Raw genomic sequence first — 20,078 nt, 5'->3', positions numbered from 1 at the left:
TTAAAAAAAAAAAAACAACAAAAAACAAAAAACAAAAAACGAAACGCCTCGCTGCTCTACAATCCAAGGTCAGAGCACGGATAGGTGCCTGATCTACTTAAAGTTCCATCGTAAACCCACTACCTAAGGTTTCCCCTTCTCAACAAGGTAAATCCGATCTGAGACCGATCGCTTTGACATGCACTATCAGCTGTACTATCCCTTAGGTTATGGAGGGATTCGTGAGAAGCAGGCTTATTACTCAAATAGCAGAAAATATTGACCCCCTTCAATACGCTAGGGAAGGTCATTCTACCGCTGATACCCTAATCTACTTCTTACAGCCTATTCATGAGGCTTCAGACACTCGGGGGAATGTGCCGCGAGGATACTTATTGCCGACTTCTGCAAGGAGTTTGATCTTATTGATCATAACATACTCTTGAAGGAACTATCAAGCTTTATTGATCCCGTGCTGGTTAACTGGATAGAGGCATTCTTGAGCGATAGAAGGCAGGCTGTAAGAATCGGGAATTTTTTGTCTGATTGGAAATTCCTCAAAGGTGGCATCGCCTCAGGGGACAAAACTTGGTGTTAGCTTGTTTACGGTAGTGACTAACAACCTACGGAAGGATTGGACACTGAGAATTAAATTTGTTGATGACACCACAGCTCTCAAAATCTTGCCTAGGAATTAACGGTTGCAGCCTACTTAATCTAGTTGCTGATGACATTTACACTTTTTCTAGTGATCACAATATGAGTTTAAACCCTAAGAACAGCCTGTGAACAGCTAAGAAATGTTAATTAACAAATTCAAAATTGTGGAACATTTTAGTACCGGATTCCTTCTTGCCTTTTACCCCCAGATTCATGGAACGTTTGGTCATGTGTCCGCAGATTTTGAATCCGGAATCTAAAATAAATTCTTGTATCGGAATGAATACTGTACTCTAGGATTAGTGAATGTTGTTAATTAATGCCTACAAGATCCGATTAACCTTTACATGTAATAAATCCGAAAACTACTGTACTTCTCTTTTTCCAGCAGAACTCACAGCACTGTCACCTTTTTATTTTATATCATTTTTGGAGTTTGGATGTGACATTACCAGGCTTTTAGCCGGAGTCAGCCCACTGCCTGGTTTCTGTTGGATGAAATGAATGATAATTTATGTAATATGGTAATACTGAGTAAACCCGCCTTGCGTGACTTGACAAGGTCATTTGACTTCCATGCGCTCAGTCCAATATAGACTTCAATTGAGTCACAACGCAACTGCCTGATGAACAGCGCACATTTTCAAAACAACTTGAGCCTGAATAATGGGTCGAAAGGGAGAATTTGCGTTGTTTTTTACCATTACCATTATAGCATCATTCGTCTTTAGATTTTTGTGAGTCAATCGGTCGATTGATATGCAATTTATCCTTTCCAATATTGTTTGCTTGATTTACTGACTGATTGAACTCAAGATACTGAGTATTGAACCTTACATGTCTTTACATATATTACTCCTCAGGGTTTTGAATGGTTTTTTCACCCACATCATAAATCATTCTCCTGGACCGTGCAAGGTAATACCAGGTGAGAATTGTTTCATTTATTCTTCAAACAGAGTATCGCAAGTGTTTGTGACGGTAGCTCGGTGAACCAGAGGCAGCCCAGACGTAGTGTGTGTCAATTAAATAATTCACATGGAAAAAATGGGATGAGTCGTCGAAACTCCCATGAACTAAAATAGTCCAAAAGTCGAAATATGACAAAACAAAGCTAAGATACCTTTAACTGAACGTCTCCTTCTTCTTCCTGGCGGGTTAAAGTGGCATTTTGTTGAGTTTTGTAATCGTAGGTACTATCCACTAAAGAAGAATTAAAGGCTGGCTACAAAACTAACAGACCATCTCCACACGCCTCCACGCGAAGCGCTATAAGTTTGCGGTCATGGCGAAGCGTAAAGGTCATCACCACCATCGTGCAGTTGCGATGGGTTTGTGGAGCCAGCCGGAGCACTCGTTATCTGCAGATTAGCCGATGGCAATTTGGAGCGGATTTGTCGATTATTGTTAACTGAGGAATTTATAGCGCTTCGCTTTGAGGCGCGTGGAGATGGTCCGTTTGTTTTGTAGCCAGCCTTAAATTCTTCCTTAATGGATAGTACCTACGATACCTTCTACAAAATGCCACTTTAACCCTCCAGGAAGAAGAAACGTTCAGGGTATGGTTTGCGCACTCTAGTCTTTTTTGAAGAATTAGCTACTTCCTCATCATTTGGCGATAAGACCATTTCCCTTTTATGTTTACGCCAACTACCGTGTACGTGCCGTAACAGCCTGTCACGCGCTCCGGTCACGCGCCGGGCTCCAGGGCTTCAGGTCTGAAATACGGTATCAAATTTTTGATCATAGGGAAAATCACAGATTTTGGTTTGAAATAGGGTAAGAGTTTCAGGAAGCGTGTCGCACACCCCAACCCAATTTTTTTTGGAAGAACACCCCCGGGCATTTTTGTCGTTTTTGGGTCAGAAATGGGGGGTCATTGTGCCAGGCGTTCCTTGCGGACACCGTGGAAACTGGGACTAAGAATCGTTGCGTGATGGAGGCCACGCATGTTTTGCGAAGAAAGCTTAGGAAAGATTAAATTTAGAGCTTTTCGGAAACGTGTCGGTCCACGAAATCTATCGCTTGAAAGCGTTGATTACTTTGGAGCAAGTGAACACTACTGAGTGGTTGAAAAAAAGTAAGAATCTGAATTAGCAAAATTGTGATGGTCTTCACTGTATGCAAATGAGTCTTGGGATGAGCGTGCGATGATTGAAAAGACGTGCCATGTAAATCACTTTTTCGATATCTGGCAATGATGCTATTGCTCTGGAATCGAGGCCTTTGAATTTACGCGTATAGCCTGCGATCGCAGACGTATTTCCAGTCGTTGCTAACACGCGTACTAAATCAATTCAGAAACAAGTTAAAAGTATCGACGTCGATAAAGTAGGAAGTAAAACTGTAAGTAAAAAACATTTAGCGAGTAAATCTGTTTCGTTTCGTGTAGAATTAATCGCCCCCTCATTTCTCAATCTAATCTTCAAGCAAGCGAGACTGAATCCGCTGTAAGCGGCTTCTTGTTATCAATCAGTTACCACTGAGTTTTCCACCCTTATGCTGAATCAACATGTATTGAGGGTTTGTTGCATTCACCCCACTCTAAGAAATAAACCGTTGAGCAAAGGTCACACCACCGCACCGAAATCAACCCACGATTGATATTGCTGTGCGGATGCCTAAGTTACTAAGCCGTGGGTTTCCACTGGTTTTCTCTTGGGTTTCACTTGGTTGTGTTGATACGGATGTGTGCAGCCACTTGCTTTGGCTAAATTATCTCTCACTAAGCCGCATCGGGGGTACTTAAACGATTCTGTTTCCTGTGTTTAAGCAAATGGCTCTGAAGATATTGCTCTTCTCCCTGACGGACTTGTTTTTGTGTCTTCCGTGAGTATCTTCTTTTTTGCATTTTTATTATTTTCTTTTACACAGATCCTTCGAAAGAAATCATGCTCAGCCTTGCACTCATTTTGAGCAGTCGCAGTATGGACTAAGAAAGTTTTTTTAACGCTTCTCCTGCTGTGTGCCGTTCAATAGGATAACTGACTGGGCAGTACAATGAGCTCACTGTGCAGAATATAAATCTTACAGGCGGCAGACCTCAGGGGCTACTAGCAAATGAATGACAGGAGAAACTATTTGCAGATTATTACATTTGGGAAACGAGACAGGGTGTAGATAGACTGCGAGCAGTCTCTTTTTTTCTTCCGGTTTAGTAAGGGGAGTGCACGGGGAGTGCACGCGCGCGTGGCCATTTGTTTGTCTCGCGTTTTGCTAGACGGACTACAGAAAGAAGAGAGACTGCTCGTAGTCTAAGGTGTAGAAATTTCTTCTGGGATTAGAGTCCATTTCGGTTGCTATTCTCTTGTGTAATATCTAAAGAAGATACTGGTCATGAACTAGTGTTTGTGCAGTGTTATTGTTGTCTTCGACACTTAACCCCCTTCATTTTCAAACAGGGACTTCGCTACCAATTGACTCCTATGTACGATAAAGAGCTTGACAAACGGGAGGGTAAGCTGCTGACTTTCGACTTTAATAAGCCTGCGGAGGATCCAGTGGAGTTAACTTTAAAGAACTTCAATCGCACGGGATTTAACCCTCACGGGATCAGCGTGTACCGGGACCCAGCCACTGGCGTGACGTCCTTGTTTGTTATAAGTCACCGGCCAGACGCTGAAGCCGTTGAAATATTCGACTTCGAGAGGGAAACCCATTCACTGATACATCGCCGTACTGTGATGGACGATTTGATTTCGAGCCCGAATAATCTGCATGCAGTCGGTAAGTTGTGTTGCTCTAATTAAGTCGCGGCTTCTCTTAAGACTTTCCTCAATTTTTCCCTCCTTCAGTAATGTGATTTTCTTGCATATGCACCGCTGGCTGATAATCGATTGTTTTCTTTCAGCTTGCGGTGCGTTTTGCACGAAACCATTCAATTTCTGTTGAAGATTACAATACAGTCAAACCCCGTTAATACCTACGAACGCTCAAGGGACAACAGAAAGTGTCCATATTAAGTGGGTCATGTTATTAAAGTTAAAGACCCCTTTTAGTAGAACAAAATACCAAGGAAAGAAAAGAGGACATTATAAGCATCGTCCAATAAAACTTCTTTAACCTTCCCAAAGCCGTCATTACGCGGCTTAAAACCACGGAAATATTTAGAAATCGCTCATTTATGGTATCACTTAATCAAAACCCTTCTACGCATAACTCATTTGATGCCAAAAATTGACGTCTACAAATCATTCTAGCTATCTGTTGTATGGTAGAACTGGGAACATCAATATGCTGTCAACTGAAGGATTTTAAATAACCTTCAGCACAGCACACAGTTGATAATTAAGTGTCCCCAATTAGCGAGGTTGGCCGTTTCTATAGCTGGGCAATCAATATGTGTCCGTTGTCCGTAAGAACGGATGTCCTTATTAAGCGGGTTTAAGTTTGGAGAAAATGTAAGGGCTTACCCCATGGACAAAGAAAACTGTCTGTAATAACGAGGTGTCCGTATTAGGCGGGTGTCCGTTAGCGGGGTTCGACTCTACTATTTACACAAATCCATACAAAACCTTTCACACTTTGCGGTTCAAAAACTTGCACGGTATTTTTGTCAGTTCAAATATTTTTCCGGACCAGTGTAAACGGGGTTTTAGCGGAGCTCTCGCGCGCGCGAAGCGAGCGCCAGCGAAGCACCATAGGTAATAAAATCTACCCATCCCAGAAAATTTGGTTATGACGTGCCGTACCCCGACCGCCCCAATGAAGGACTGTCCGTCCTCACCACAGGCACGCCAATGTAAAATGACCCAATGAACAGGTATGGCAACCCAAATGCAACTCGAGGTTGAAGAGCAGAGACAAATAAAGAGTCAATAAAGACGAAAACGTATGGCGGAAATTGTTTCTCCATCCGTGTTGTCTAAAGTATTAAGCTTAGATTAATTTTCATGTCCACAAATTTGGAATATAGAACAAGAAAGACAGAGAAAAAGAGAAAGCAGGGGGCAGGCCAGCGAATCTCAACGAGAAAAGGGGCGACAGAGATCTAGGATCTAAAGCGAGAGATTAAATAAAACAAAAACAAAGGAAATATTTTTTTTAGACTGGAAGAACAACATGACTGGAAGAACAACATGAAAATTTTAGTACGCGTGTAGCGGCGGTGACAAAATGAGAAATGCTAACGGCCACCAATGCAAAGTGCAAACAAGACGCTGTGGGAGCGTATATTTGGGCGTGGTCGTAGTACGCGTGTGATACTTTGAACATGCCTTATTACAGCTAAACAACTGTCATCATATCTTACCAGAGAAGATAAATCCTTTACTCTACTTGTTTGCTGAACCACACAGCTTATACAGTATGTCCCAATCCACAACAAAAATCCTGTCACTTCATGACAATGTTTGAAAATCAGGGTTGTCAAAAAGATTTTTAGGTAGCAGGAGAATAACGGAAAGTAGCCGGCATGTGTTTCCCGGCGGTTCCGGTAGAGGAAGACATATCACTATTGATTTAAACAGTTCAATCCAGGTTAGGAGCAGCTGTCAAACATGATAGCATCGATCGATACTGCGTCTGAATTACTAAGTGAAACTTTGGTGGAAGCATGCAAAGAAGCCGGATGGAAAGCAAACCCTAAAACAAATGGTTCGATCAGGAATGCGAAACAGAAAAAGAAAACTTGCAATCCCTTGGGGGAACATTTCTCATAACATTAATAATTCAGAACTGAGACAACTACTGCGAGACAAAACGAAGAGGTTCAAACAAACTTGTAGACGGAAGAAACGGGAGTCTACCAGCAAAGGCATGTCTAATATCGATATATGAAGAACTCCAAAGAGACCTGGCGACAAATAGGAAAAATCTTTAACTTAGGAAAAAGAAAAACACATGGAGCTGAGGCAGTGAGTACGAAACAGTTTTATAAATACCTTAAGCAAAAGAAGGCGACCGTTCTCAATAATATACTAGATCTGGGGACGAATATGGAAACCCACATTAACGAAAGAGTGGAAGGCCCAATTGACTATCCAATAACTGATGAAGAGTTCGAAGCTGCAGTTAACAAACTGAAGGAAAACAAATCTCCGGGTATCGATAATATATTAAATGAAGTAATAAGAATCGGAAAGGAAGCCATTAAAGGGCATTTCGTAAATTTATTCAATCGAATCTTAGATACTGGCAAATACCCTGCTCTTTGGAGTTTAGGCCTCATTGTACCTATTCACAACAAGGATGATCGATCCAAAGTCTAAAATTACCGAGATATCAATTTGCTCTCTCTTTGCTCACTAGGGATATGCGTTTCCCAGGTAGGGGAACACATATCCCTAGTAATGTGTTTACCACGAAGGGGAAAACACATCACTAGCGATATCTGTTTACCAGGTAGGGGAACACACATCACTAGGGGTATCTGTTTCCCAGGTAGGGAACACACATTACTAGAGATATGTGTTTCCCAGGTAGGGGAACATACATCACAAAAGATATCTGTTTCACAGGTAGAGAACACACATCACTTGGGATATGTGTTTCCCAGGTAGGGGAACACACATCACTAGGGATATCTGTTTCCCAGGTAGGGGAACACGTATCACTAGTGATGTGTTTCCCAGGTAGGAGAACACATATCACTAGGGATATGTGTTCGCCAGGTAGGGGAATACACATCACTAGGGATATCTGTTTCCCAGGTAGGGGAACATACATCACAAAAGATATCTGTTTCACAGGTAGGGAACACACATCACTTGGGATATGTGTTTCCCAGGTAGGGGAACACACATCACTAGGGATATCTGTTTCCCAGGTAGGGGAACACACATCACTAGGGATATCTGTTTCCCAGGTAGGGGAACACATATCACTAGTGATGTGTTTCCCAGGTAGGAGAACACACATCACTAGGGATATGTGTTTGCCAGGTAGGGGAATACACATCACTAGGGATACGTATTTCCCAGGTAGGGGAACACAAATCACTAGGGATATGTGTTCCCCAGGTGGGGGAACACATATAACTAGGGATATGTGTTGTCCAGGAGGGGGAACACATATCACTAGGGATACGTGTTTTCGATCCGTTTTGTGAGTTTCTGTGTTTCAAGGTTCGTTGCTTGTGATCTTATCGTGACCAAACCCCGACGTTAATATTCCAAATATTTTTATAGATTTCATCCCAGGAATTCAGACAAATTTAGATGAGGTAAAAATACTGAAGATTTAGATTAGCTTTTGAGATCGTAAAAGTGCAATAAAGTGCCGCGCTAGCAGAGCTTTCTTTCCCACATGCCTCTTACTTTGTACAAGACGTTCGCATGGCAGACATTGCCTCGCTTCGCTTGTTTACTTTCCTTGTTTTTGTTTGCACGTATTGCGTGCCTATTGCACGTTTGGGTCAAAGCAAGCCGTTCCCATTACTCTATTTGGGCCACGCCCAAATAATGAGGGCAGTGAAAAAAATGTGAACGAGTACGCGTACGACATTTCCTCCAAAAAACGTGTAACTAAGAATTTTCTGGAAGTTTCACGTTGTAGTCGTGTGAATCAACGGCAAAGAAATGTACAAAATTTACATAAGAAAAGAATTCAACTCACACAAGACTGGTTTGGGACAGAAACATGGCCGCCGTTTCATTGTTTTGGGACACAAATATGGCCACCATGACGTCATGTGAAAACACACAATTGCTGTTTTTCACTGTTCTCCGGCGTTGCCCTCGCCGCTTAGTATTACACGATTAATATTTTTCTTGAACAGTCTATAAATATTATCGAGAGCTTCGCTTTTAGCCCTGGCTAAATCTATATATTAGAGTCTTGAAAGTCTTTGGAACACTAAAGGTAATGATGTCTTGATTGTGGAATGAACTTGTTGCTGTATTTGACCTTCTTAGAAGTCGGGTAACATGCCTGTGTCGACTTAACTGTTGTGTGCCTTGTAGATTTAAAACACCAAATCCGTAAGTTCGTGTATAGTAGCTAAATGGGAAAAAATTATTGTATAAGCCTTTCTTTATGTGACATTTTTGTCCGTTTAGAAGGGTCATATTTATCTGGGTACATTGTTGACTTAATCGGTTATATTAGTGATAGAGGGACAGACAAATAGACAAATGCACGGAAAGAAATGTTTCGGTTGAGCTCTGAGTCCAACAAGAAATTGTCATATTTGGTCTTCTAAAGAGTCATTTTAGCTATCCCAGGCAGACCAGTACTTAGAGGTCAAGATCACCACCGGATTATACTTTTTAGCAAACGGCCTCAATGATAGCCTGTACACAGACGTTGTTTTATTTTTCTTTTCGTTCTTTTCGAAAACATCGACGAGTGCGCGAGAACAAGTGCGTTTCCTCTTCTTCCACCCCTATCCCCTTGCGCTGGCGGTCAAGAAATCCCCCGCGGTTTTTTAATTTTATCAAGAGCATTGGACGGACTTCAAAGAGAAAATAGAGGGTCTGTGAACAGGCTACCTCAATGACACAATTTTCATTGAATTGATTGAGTCAGATTAGCCAACTCACGTTGATCGGATAGCGGCGATATTCCTAGTACAACTCCCAGACAGAGAATGCTTCCAGGAAACTTAAGTCATGATATGAGGCGGGCCTCTTTCACTTTTCAGAATTTTAAAGATTTATTTACAATTTTTCAATCATACTGATAATTGTCCAAATACACCGGCCACTGTACACGTTGTACGCCTAAAGTGTAGAATACTTATCTAATCATTAGTCGTCTTTTCCTCTATGACAGGTCCTGACAGCTTTTATCTGACTAACATGAATTTTTTCCACATCAAAAACAAATTTCTTTGCCTTCTCCATACTGTTCTTCTACATGACGTACTTCATGGCAATATCGTCTTTTTCGATGGATTCAAAGCAATCAAAGCAGTAGGTGGAATTAATGGTAACGGCATTGTTATGGATAAAGATGAAAGGTAAGGAAGTCGATGCCTCAGTAGAGACTTTGAGGCAGTCTATTCATTTGTAAATGTAGTGTTTCTAGACTTTTTAGTACAAATTAGAGGGTCTACTTCATGCTATTTGCTGTCTTTAGAAAAAAAAACGTTTTCCATAAAACTGAATTCAAAAAATAATGATCCAGTTTTGCCATTTAATACTATATTTAGGCATTGAAACTGTTTCCTGTCGTTTGTTACTACGGATGGGCAAGGACGAACATGCCCAACTTTTTCAAGTTTTTAATGCTACATGCCTACGAAAATTGCCAAAAAATAATTATTGTTGGTATTCCGTGTTGAAATTCGTTTGATATCTTCTTCAAAACTTGACTCAAAATTTCGTGTATGCATAAAGACTCCAAGTAATGACGTCATCACAGGATTGACATAAAACAGCAATATCCTGGTGACATCCTGGTCCCTTTAAGCCTGTATTAAGCGAGCCTGTATTAAGGGCCGGGCGAACTTCAATTAGCGGTCACTTGTCAAAGTCTTCGAACTCGTTTCTCCTAGTTACTGCAAAGTCCGCCTCTTTTAAGGTCTATCATCAGTTGTTTCATTGTCTTAACTTCCGTTGAATAACCATGGTATAACCAATCGTACTAGTGCACTGAATAAAGTAGATTCACACACACGCCCTACATGGTCTGTTATTTCTGTTATTTCGGCACAATAAGACTGACAGTATGGAAATCAATGATTGGATTGACAATACTTGCTAAGTTAACATATACGTTAATTATTATTGCATTTTTTGCGTTCTTAAGAAGTGCCTCGGAAAATTTCAGTATTGTAATGTTACTGCCTCGTTTACGAAATGTTATTCACCAAAGAAGTTAGGCCTAGTCTTAACACTCAGAACGACTCCATCAGTGCTAAACTCTTTGTTCAAATTGCAACACATTTTTATGTTACTTTTTCATTTTTAATGACCTGTTGTTTTTACTAGCATGTATAGAACATTCGTACACTTTTTACTTGACTTGATAATGACGACCAAGAATGTCAAAACGTTGTCCTACGTCTTTTCAACGTTTTCAAAATTTCTGACTGAAAATATTTTTATGAAAAGTTTTTTCGCTATTGTTTTATAGTTTAAAACTATAATTTTGAAATATGAATTAATGCTTATGACAAGCGCATGAGAAATTTGGCGACGAGAGAAAAGATGTCCCCGCTGTCCTCCTCTTCTCTTAAGCGCATCACTCACTCATCTTATTATCTTCTATTCTGATTGTAATGGATTATTAGAAAGAGTCAAACCAACATCAGCTCCGGATTCGTTTTATAGACTTGTTTTTGCCTCCACTTCGTCGGGCCGAAGCGTTGCAGTTTTCAGACGTCGCCAAGACAACACTTTGGAATTTTCTCAGGTAAATCAAGCTAAGTGCTTATTATTATCACATAATACGTTAAGATGTTGAACTGCGAAATTCTTATAAATCTATTCCAAAGAACTCAGGTTAATCAATTATCTTACGATGACTTAAGCCGCTGTCCTGGATTATTCTAAAAAGCTGGCTTTATACAAATTAAAAGCATAGAAACTGGCATGCTCCTGGCAGTTTTGATTTTTCGATAATATTTTTAGAATATGTTATAATTAAGCATTTCGCAGCTTTTGGGGTTAAGTTGTTTTACACAGTTTTTGCGGACAACAAGTCAGTAACTGAATGTCTCCAAGGTTTGCCAAAATGAGTCTTTAATATTCAGGAATGAACGAGCAGCTTCTTTAAAAAAGGAAGTTTGCAAGACATTTTGAAAAAAATACGACAAAAACCTTTTCTTAGCCTTCGCTCTTGCATGCCTGGCTCGCTACAATCAAAACATATTGAAACATGTGTGAGCTTTGTCTGTTTGGTTCAACTTTTTTGAGGCACACTTGTTTTAATATATTAACCTTGCGATGAATGATCGCCTTGTCGCACGGTATTTCTAAACAGTGAACAGTAAATGTTTGGCCATTAATATTTTATCGCTTTTTGTTTTTATTCAGGATATTAAGCTGGGATCATATATAGATAATATCAATGTTGACCCAGTGACGGGAAGTCTGTGGCTTGCGGGAATTCCTCGAATAATGGACGCTGTGGAGCATTCGAACAACCTCAGTTTTCCTAGTCCCTCTCAGATTTTAACGATGCATCTGGGAAAACCATCTACATCCGGGATAGCTTTTCCTGATTACGAAATTCGCGAGGTTTACAGGAATGATGGGAAAGAATTATCAGTTTCTACGACTGCAAATGCTTATAAAAAGCGTCTCCTGATTGGCTCGTTAGATAGCAACATGCTGTACTGTGAAATCAAGCACTACTAAGCTGTTTCAAAGAGAACATACAACTAACATCCGATGTTTTGTCGTGTGTTGCATCTAGTTTATTGTTCAAATGATTCATATGATGATAATAATGATTTTAAATGATAATAATGGCAGCGTCATACCAAGCATTTTTGTTTTCAGCCCTTTCTTATTTGTGGAAAACGCATCGTGTCCACTGTTTTTTCTTCTTTATTACATTTCTGGTATTCATTTACGCTATGAACTGTTTTATGAGTCACAGTTTGTTTATTCCGCACTTAACATCGTTTGTAGTTACACTTAAATAAAACTACGTCTAAAGTTGTTTCAGTAAAGGTGACCCTCCATTAAGCCGCGGCCAACCTCTAGTAAGCTACTTCAAGGTGGTACCCAGTTTCCCGCCGAGGTTACCGGTGTCTTAATAGCTGATGTTTGACTGTGTTTTATTTATACCTGTCGACTTAAAGGGAAAGGGAAGCCAGTTGAGGGTGAAAAAAGTAAATACGCTGTTTATATCATCAGTTGAGAGACACTAAAGAAAAATTTACCGTTATTCTTTCGCAATGCTATAAGTGTGAATGTTTTTGAAGTCCAAATGTTAGAATGTTGTATCATGCCAATTTTGTTACCGTAAACTGCTTCTTTTTCAGCACTATAAGCAAAAACGGCGTTAGGCTGCGCTCAGTCGTGCAGTGAGAAACACATTAGAGAGTTCAATTTGTACTACGTGACGAAGTTTTCACTTTTCTTTTCGTTTACTTTTCATTATACGTCTACAAAAAATAAGTAGCCTCATGCTAGATTCATCCACAAGAATTATTATGACCCTACAGTTTTTACCTACTCATTTCCAAATATGAGGAATTAAAATATTAATTGAATTCGCTGCTGTTACCGTTTTGCCGTAAACTTGAATCTAACAATCTCTATTGTGTCTCGGTCTAGTCTCAAATCTTCTCCCGTTAATAGTTAGCGGTTTTATCAAGTCACGACAGTAGTCATCATTTATTGATTTAAAATTCCTCTTTTTTGCTGGGTGTCTTGCTCGATATTTATCGGGTGCTTCCAGTGAAAGTCTTCTCGAGTTCAGTCCAGTCCTCGTCGGGTAAATCTGTCAAAATATAAACAAACAAATAAATAAATAAATAAATAAATAAAATAATGTTGTTAGAAACAATATTATCTTCGAAAAATAGGATGTTTAGGATGAAGCAAAAAAATATGTGGGATATTGGAAAAACAACATACAGGGTTTTTAACTCTATGACATACCAAGCAACTTAACCCAACTTTCACATCCTGGCAAAAAAATTCATAAAATACAGTAGTGGTATAGTGGGGAGCTAAGGGTGGGTGCTGTGGCTGTGTTACATTTTCTTGAGGGGAGAAATTATTTAATTGAATGGCTTTGCACTGCAGTGATGTCATCATGGTTGAGGTATATACAGTCGAACCTTTTTATACGGTCACATCCGGGACACAATTCCGTTGTGTGTGGGCAGCGGGTGCACTGATATCATTCTATTGGCATCTGGTGGTAGATTATTCCATAACACTGCCCTCACTGTTGCAAAGAACGCGTTTTAAGTTCTCACAAAAAAGTAATAGCCATCTCTTTCGCTCTTAGCCCTAATAATGAAGATCGTTAGTACGTGGTTAAAATTACTCTGTTCTATACGAACTATTGACACTATTTACACTGAAAAAGCGATAAATTGCAGATCATGTCGCGATTCAAATCTACAAGAAAAACTGTACAGTTTCAAAGTCGCAGTGGGTGAAATGTAGCAGCTAAACAATGAGTTATTATTAGTAAGGAGAAATGACAGTGATAAAAAGATTTCACACTGATACGTACTCTCAAGTGTCTTCAAGACTATTCCATATCCCTGAATGATATCTTTCGTTAGAGTTGAAAGATCCAGTATGCTCTGGCCTAAAGTGGCAGAAACAGGAATACTGCTCAGGAATTTACAGTCTTCCTCCGTTAGTGGCTCGTCAGTTAGTAATACTTTTTGGTCCTTTTGATTCTTTTTCAACAGAGCCTCTTCAAACTGTGAAGAAACAGACACACTTTTACTGGTTAATCTTCGGGTCTAAAATTGTCATTCGCGTATAAATGCAGGATATGTCTTGATGTACTTGATCTATTTCTGGCCATAAGCCATTTGATTTATGTTAGCATAGCGAAGAACATTCATCACGTAAATATCATCAGGGACAACTTGCGGCATTTCATTCATGCTTCTAGAGCTCTTGTTACCCTTTCATAAACCTGAAGCCTGGAAAAGGTAACCCTTTTGGGCGGAACCTCCCCTTATAGGGAGCTAAGCGATAGTCATATCGTCGGGAATTCATAGCTGTTATTTGAAGGCATATAATTATATGACTATGCGCATCCTTGTTGAGAGCCAAACAGATTAGGTATGAAGAAGGTCTATTAGGGTTTTCACAGGGAGTAGGTAGAATGTAAAATGATGCATTCTGGTCCCTATAACTTACCCATCTCCGATACTTGCTAACACGCGCTTTACGCTGCTCTCTGGTGGCTTCAGTCATCAAAACTTTCCTCTTTATAATTTCCAGTTTTTCGACATCATCAGGTGTGAAATACTCTAAAAAAACGTTGCTATATTCGTGATTATACATCCTTGCATATTCTAGGACATTAATAGAATTCTAAGAGGATCCAATCAATAGCCTTAAAAGGCGTCTTCTCGGAGGTACGCGTGGGTTATTTAAGGTTCCTCGGACCTGCTGATCGCTTATTTGAAATTAAAAATCCTTGTAGCGAGGCACACTGCACCCATCGACAGACGTAACTCTCACTTGGTGTGGCCATGGCCCCTGTGCTAGCGGGGGTTTTAGCTATATGATCCAGGGAGATAGTTTTGTTTTTCCAGGAATTTGAATGTTTTCCCTCAAGTGACTGTGCTTTTTATTTATCTTAACAAGATACCTCGTCCCTGACGTTTGCAGAAAGTTCCCTTTAGTCAAAAGATCTGAACAACCACTGCACTCTAACTGTTTATTTACCTCATACTGTAAAGGTTTTTTTTAAAAAAAAAAAAAAAATGATTATATGGCCATGTTATGTTAATTTGCTATCTTATGGGAGATTCATCTGAGCTGGTCAGTAGTTCTCACCTGGCAGATCCGTTTCGTCTGAGTCCAGATTGGTGACAACATCGTCCCATTCCTCGTCATCATCTTCGTCCATCCCACCTCTCGGTATTGGGCCAGATTTGCCTATATACTCTCCTTTCGGTATTTCCAGTAATCCTTTTTCTCTGTTGTACTCCACGCGGCAACATTTGATGAGAATAGGACCCGGCCAAGACCTGGTTGCCATTGCAGGAGGGATAAACACGTTCTTGAAGCCAAGCCCCATCCTTGTCGGCTTTTTTGGTGGCATTGGAAGATTCACTTGCGCGCTAAAATCTGCCTGAGTCTTTCACGGTAATAAAGCCGAGAGTGGTTAAGAAGAAAATGACAAAAAATCATATAAAAAATCCTGACAACAAATATGATAGCATGTGAAAGCACTGCCCAAGAAGGATTCTACATCAACTGAGCCAATAATTTTTTTTCTTATGGAACTCAAAGGTCGGATTGCTTTTTTTATTTCACACACTGAGGATGAAAGCTAGCTAAGCGAGTGAGCGGCCACCTCCCATAAACTATCATATTTAGTTGGAACCTCTCGTGAGGCGACTGCGACCACTTTTGGGGTTGAGGGTTTAATGAATTGCTTTTTTTAACCTCCTGAAAGGAACTACTCGCCGAATATACAAAAAAACGTTTAGTAACAACATGGAACTACAGATATCGCATCATTTGGAAGCCCTGAACTTTCTCTATTATTTATTAATTTTTTTTTTTGAAGGGGGGGGAGGGGGTTGGGGGCAGGCCATTCACTTTCCAGTTGCTTTCAGGAGGGCAATTTTGAAAACATTTTAAGATAAAACGTTCTGGAAACGAGAGTGGTGTACCAAGTTTAATTTTTTAGCGGTATTCTGAAAGGTTCCTTTCATACCTGTTCTTCTACAAAGCCATGTACTTCCAATTTTTCACTGTAGACAACTGATGTTATGAGAAGTAGTTTGGAGTCTTCAAAAGAGTTCACTTTATTATAATCGAGTGCTGTTTGGACCAATATATCACGGAGATCTGGATCGGTAATGTACTCCTGGCTAACTTTACCAAGCTCTAGGTAGCCCAGATCATCAATGGATACGACTTTTCCCTTTACCGCCTCCCCTACATCTAAATGACGTTCTCGACGGCTGAGGTACAAATGATAAAGATAAATCAACGTCAACGTCAGTTAAGAAGTAAGATAACAAGATGCACGTTAATTGAAGGAAAGATGTAAACAAACGGACCAAACAAATTAGGAAACCTAGGATAAATACTGACTGATTTCCTAAACGAGGGCCGAGGGAGAAAGCTTCTAGTAGAGCCCGGAGGGCATGCTCCCCTGGTAATTTGTTTGGATTTTGACTCCCTAAAGTTCCCTTTCCAGGGTTTCAGATTCAACTTGGAAAGTTTTATTATTATTAAAAATATTTTTATTATGAAACATCTGACCGATTTCTTGAAAACGCTGGAAACCAGTGTGGATCCGCGCCTGTGTATCGGTAAACGTGGCGAGCCTCAAAGGTAGAGGGCCAACAGTACGAAAAATTATATATTGATATAATGGTAACACATCAATAAAATGGCTCTTTGTCTATATTGCCAGATGGAACTGAAATTTGAATGAATTTTAACAACAAAGGTAGTACCGGAGTACCAGAAGAAAAACCATTCGGCGCAAGATCAAGAGCGAGAACCAACATCCCACATATGGCGTCGCCTCCGGGACTCGAAGCTGGTGGGAGGCGTGTGTTGTCACCATCGCGCTACTCTTAGGCTGCGTGCAAACGGACGCAACAACTTCCAACATTGTTGCACCAACAATGTTGGGAGTTGTTGCGTGCGTGTTGGCAGTGGTCTGCGAACGGATGCAACAACTCCCAGCAATGTGGGAAGGATACAACCCATAAGTCTTTGTAAACCATGCGTAATGAGCATGCGTGGCCCCAACAATGTTGGAAGAGCTGTGCAAACGGATCCAACATTGTTGCGCTACGCTTCGGCGATCACGGAACAAAAGAAATGTTGCGAGTTGTTGGCTGAAAAGTTTGACCGGTTTCAAACATTGCGCAACAACCCTAATAACATCCAACAACATGCAACAGGGTGTGCAAACAGACGCAACATGTAACATCCAACGATGTTGCCTCCGTTGAACGAGGCTTTACTCCCAAAGGGTTATTCCCATATATGGGCTATCAGGTATGTCTCGCTCAACAGGGTATTTTTTGACTTCCCTGACTTTGTAACAGGGTATAAAAATTACCCCTTATCCCTTGAAGAGGGTATATTTTACTTCATAAGGGTCGATTTTTTTCTCCATAGTCCCTTATTCTCAATCAAACCAAGGTGTGAAACTATCAATGCTTCTCTCGTCATTGGCCATCAACAGCCACAAGAACAGGATTCATATATATTTTGATAATTATTGTCTGAAACAGGTTCGCAAATTCATCTCTTCTGTCTGGAACAGGTCAAGAGTCTCAAAGACTCGTCGGCACACCCCATGATAAATTTAACGGATTACTAACCTCTCTCGGGACTCTTACTCCTCTTAAGATAATGATCAATTGCTTTGTTCATCAGCTTTTATTGCTATCAAGGATTTCACCTTAAAAATTTGTTGTTATTTGGTCAGTTTATGCCGAAATAGCAACTCCTCTTGGTAAGTAACAGTTACAAGATACTTTTTTAGTAATTTTTTCTTTACTATTTCTTTACTTCTTTTTTTTGATTTTATAGCGTTAATATTTCTTTCTCTTTTTTTGCTTTCCCCCCGCCTCGATTAGATTTTTGTATTTGCAGGGGAACATTAGACATTAAACTCTACTGATTGTATTGTTGATGTGTTCCTAACAATACTAAAGTTTGTTGGTGTAAGTTTTGTTGTTAGTCATGTCAGTTTCCTATAATGGTGACGGTCTCAGAGAAAAGGAAGGCTTTCAGAGATGATGCTGAACTTTAAAAGTACCACACACCTGTGTCCTGACTGACCAGAAGTATTCTTTAGTTCCGTCAAATCCTCTCGAGTCACTTTAGTTTTAACTTCTTCAAGGAATTTCTGTACTTCTTCGCTCTTCACATATTTCTCTAACCCATCAAGGATTACAAATTCTGTTCTAGCAAAAGGCCGTTTCCAAATGCACCGAGGTCGTTTTACGACCAGAGCGAATGGTTTTGTGGTTTTCATTTCACCGTGAAAGACTGGGTAATACTTTTCTTCACCAAATGTTTCCTGGGCAAACATGCGCAGTAGTTTTGATTTTGCAAACATCTAAAAGGAAGAGATAGGACTTTATTAGAAAACACTGTTTGCCGTCGAATATTTGAATACTATAGCATGTTATGTAAATGTATTTTTTTCCTTACGAAGCACCAAGGAGCTCTTGTGAGAACTCGTTCACGCCTCCTTTTGAATTCCTGATCGAACTGAAATTTATTTATGATTTTTGTCCCTTCAGATATGTATGCTAAGAAGTTTCTATTGCAGCGAATTCGCATTAAATAAAGTTAGGCGCACATTGTTTTCGAAAACTTCGCCTTAATTTGATGTATGTAAGCCTAACTTTTAGAAAATTCGGGTGAATTTTGTGTAACGTAAATTTTCTTCGCGTTGTCAACATGCATCGTTAATTTCCTATAATAAGGTATATATATAGACCCTTGGATACTTCGTTTTCGGAAAGGGTTTGGCATTACGTACCATGCGTACATCGGTACGTCCCAGGGGTATACAAGGCCAAGAAATAATAATAGGACTGCAGGTAATATGATATCTTGATAGGCTGGTATAACCATTTTTAAACCGACACCCAATCCCTTTATAAGGTATCAGTTCTTTTTGGTACAGTGGTGCGCTTTTCGTTAATGGGGTCAAACCATGCTTCAAGAACTTGAAAGTGACCTAAAGACACAAAGATCTCACTTGGTCGACGACCGATTTCTATGTGCAACAGGCAAGAATCAAAAAAAGAAAAAAAACCAGAGGGTCTGTTTCACTGAAAGTGAGATCCGGAATATTCGCCCACTGTCAATAAGAGTACTTTACAAAACCCAATTTAAACCGAATTAAAGTATTAAAACGCTTCTTGAAATCCTCAATCTGACGGTGATTATATCGACGTCTCAAATTATACAATGTACTTTGAAGTTTAAGCAATACATCACCATTACAGTACTGTTCGCCATTTGTTTTACTCATATAAAGAATGAATCTTGGATTAATTTTTTGCTATTGATTCCTTTTCGAAATCACTCTTTGGCTTTTAAATTGAAAAAATATGGAATGTTGCCCTAAAAGCGACAAAAACCCCGAAAGGTGTTATGTACCTCATGAGTATAGAACACTAATATGGCGCTAATAAGCTCTTAAAATCTTACGGTCTGCATGCGATTGAACCTCCTTATCCAGACTTGTTAAGATGAGCTTACAATCGGTATGACGGCACGCAGTGAAACTTTATGACAAGGCCGAATCGATAATACTTCTTTTTAAGTATAATGACAGGCAAAACAAAAGGCCACAAACTTTCAGTTTAATTTATTTCCTGATAACTCATTTTTAGACCGAACTTTCCCTTGCCTTAATGTAATCAGGATTGAAAACAGCAACACAAGCGGTTGGAGATGTGCAAGCTTTGAGCATTCCTCTAACATTCAAAGGGAGTTTATTATGTCAACAAGCTAACTGAGGGTTTAGTTAATCGCTGTGTTCAAATAATTTTACAAAAAAATAAATATTTTTTTCAGTTTCCATAATCCCATCTCTATAATAAGCAATAGTTTTTTGACCAATCAAAACCCGCCCAGTATCAGAGCGTAGTTGTTTACACATACAAATTATAACATTTTTTCGGTTTCGGATAAGGGGTATGACATTTGCGAAATGGCATAAATCATGCGGTTAAAGTTTGACATATTGAATAAATAAGTAAATGAACACATTTACAATTTATACCATTCCGCATTCCATATAAACAAACAAGTCCATAGCTATGGCACTAGACTGCACGCCAACGATTTTCACCTTCCTTTTTGTAGAACAAACCTTCGTACACTGTTCGTAAATTTTCTGTC

General features: G+C 39.8%; 2 protein-coding genes across 3 annotated transcripts; one reads left to right on the top strand and one right to left on the bottom strand.

The window, feature by feature from the left end:
• Positions 1–1,230: 1,230 nt before the first annotated feature.
• On the top strand, positions 1,231–12,099 carry LOC140935089 (serum paraoxonase/lactonase 3-like). 2 transcript variants are annotated; one of them, XM_073384624.1, is made up of 7 exons: positions 1,231–1,376; positions 1,503–1,567; positions 3,413–3,468; positions 4,041–4,365; positions 9,352–9,538; positions 10,854–10,935; positions 11,559–12,099. In XM_073384624.1, the coding sequence occupies exons 1-7, from the start codon at positions 1,306–1,308 to the stop codon at positions 11,880–11,882; spliced, it is 1,110 nt and encodes a 369-aa protein (XP_073240725.1). In that variant the 5' UTR covers positions 1,231–1,305; the 3' UTR covers positions 11,883–12,099. The 2 variants fall into 2 exon arrangements, with proteins under 2 accessions (XP_073240725.1, XP_073240726.1); XM_073384625.1 differs by lacking the exons at positions 1,231–1,376; positions 3,413–3,468.
• Positions 12,059–19,503, bottom strand: LOC140935086 (uncharacterized). Its single transcript, XM_073384621.1, has 7 exons — positions 19,383–19,503; positions 17,981–18,276; positions 15,901–16,150; positions 15,012–15,315; positions 14,367–14,479; positions 13,723–13,918; positions 12,059–12,975 (listed from the first exon to the last, which is right to left on the bottom strand). The coding sequence occupies exons 1-7, from the start codon at positions 19,389–19,391 to the stop codon at positions 12,917–12,919; spliced, it is 1,227 nt and encodes a 408-aa protein (XP_073240722.1). The 5' UTR covers positions 19,392–19,503; the 3' UTR covers positions 12,059–12,916.
• Positions 19,504–20,078: the final 575 nt, after the last annotated feature.

This window comes from Porites lutea, chromosome 4 (assembly GCF_958299795.1).
Source record: "Porites lutea chromosome 4, jaPorLute2.1, whole genome shotgun sequence".
NCBI classification, from domain to species: domain Eukaryota; kingdom Metazoa; phylum Cnidaria; class Anthozoa; order Scleractinia; family Poritidae; genus Porites; species Porites lutea.
The sequence above is the reverse complement of the archived record's forward strand: the minus strand, read 5'-3'. Positions and strand labels throughout refer to the sequence as shown.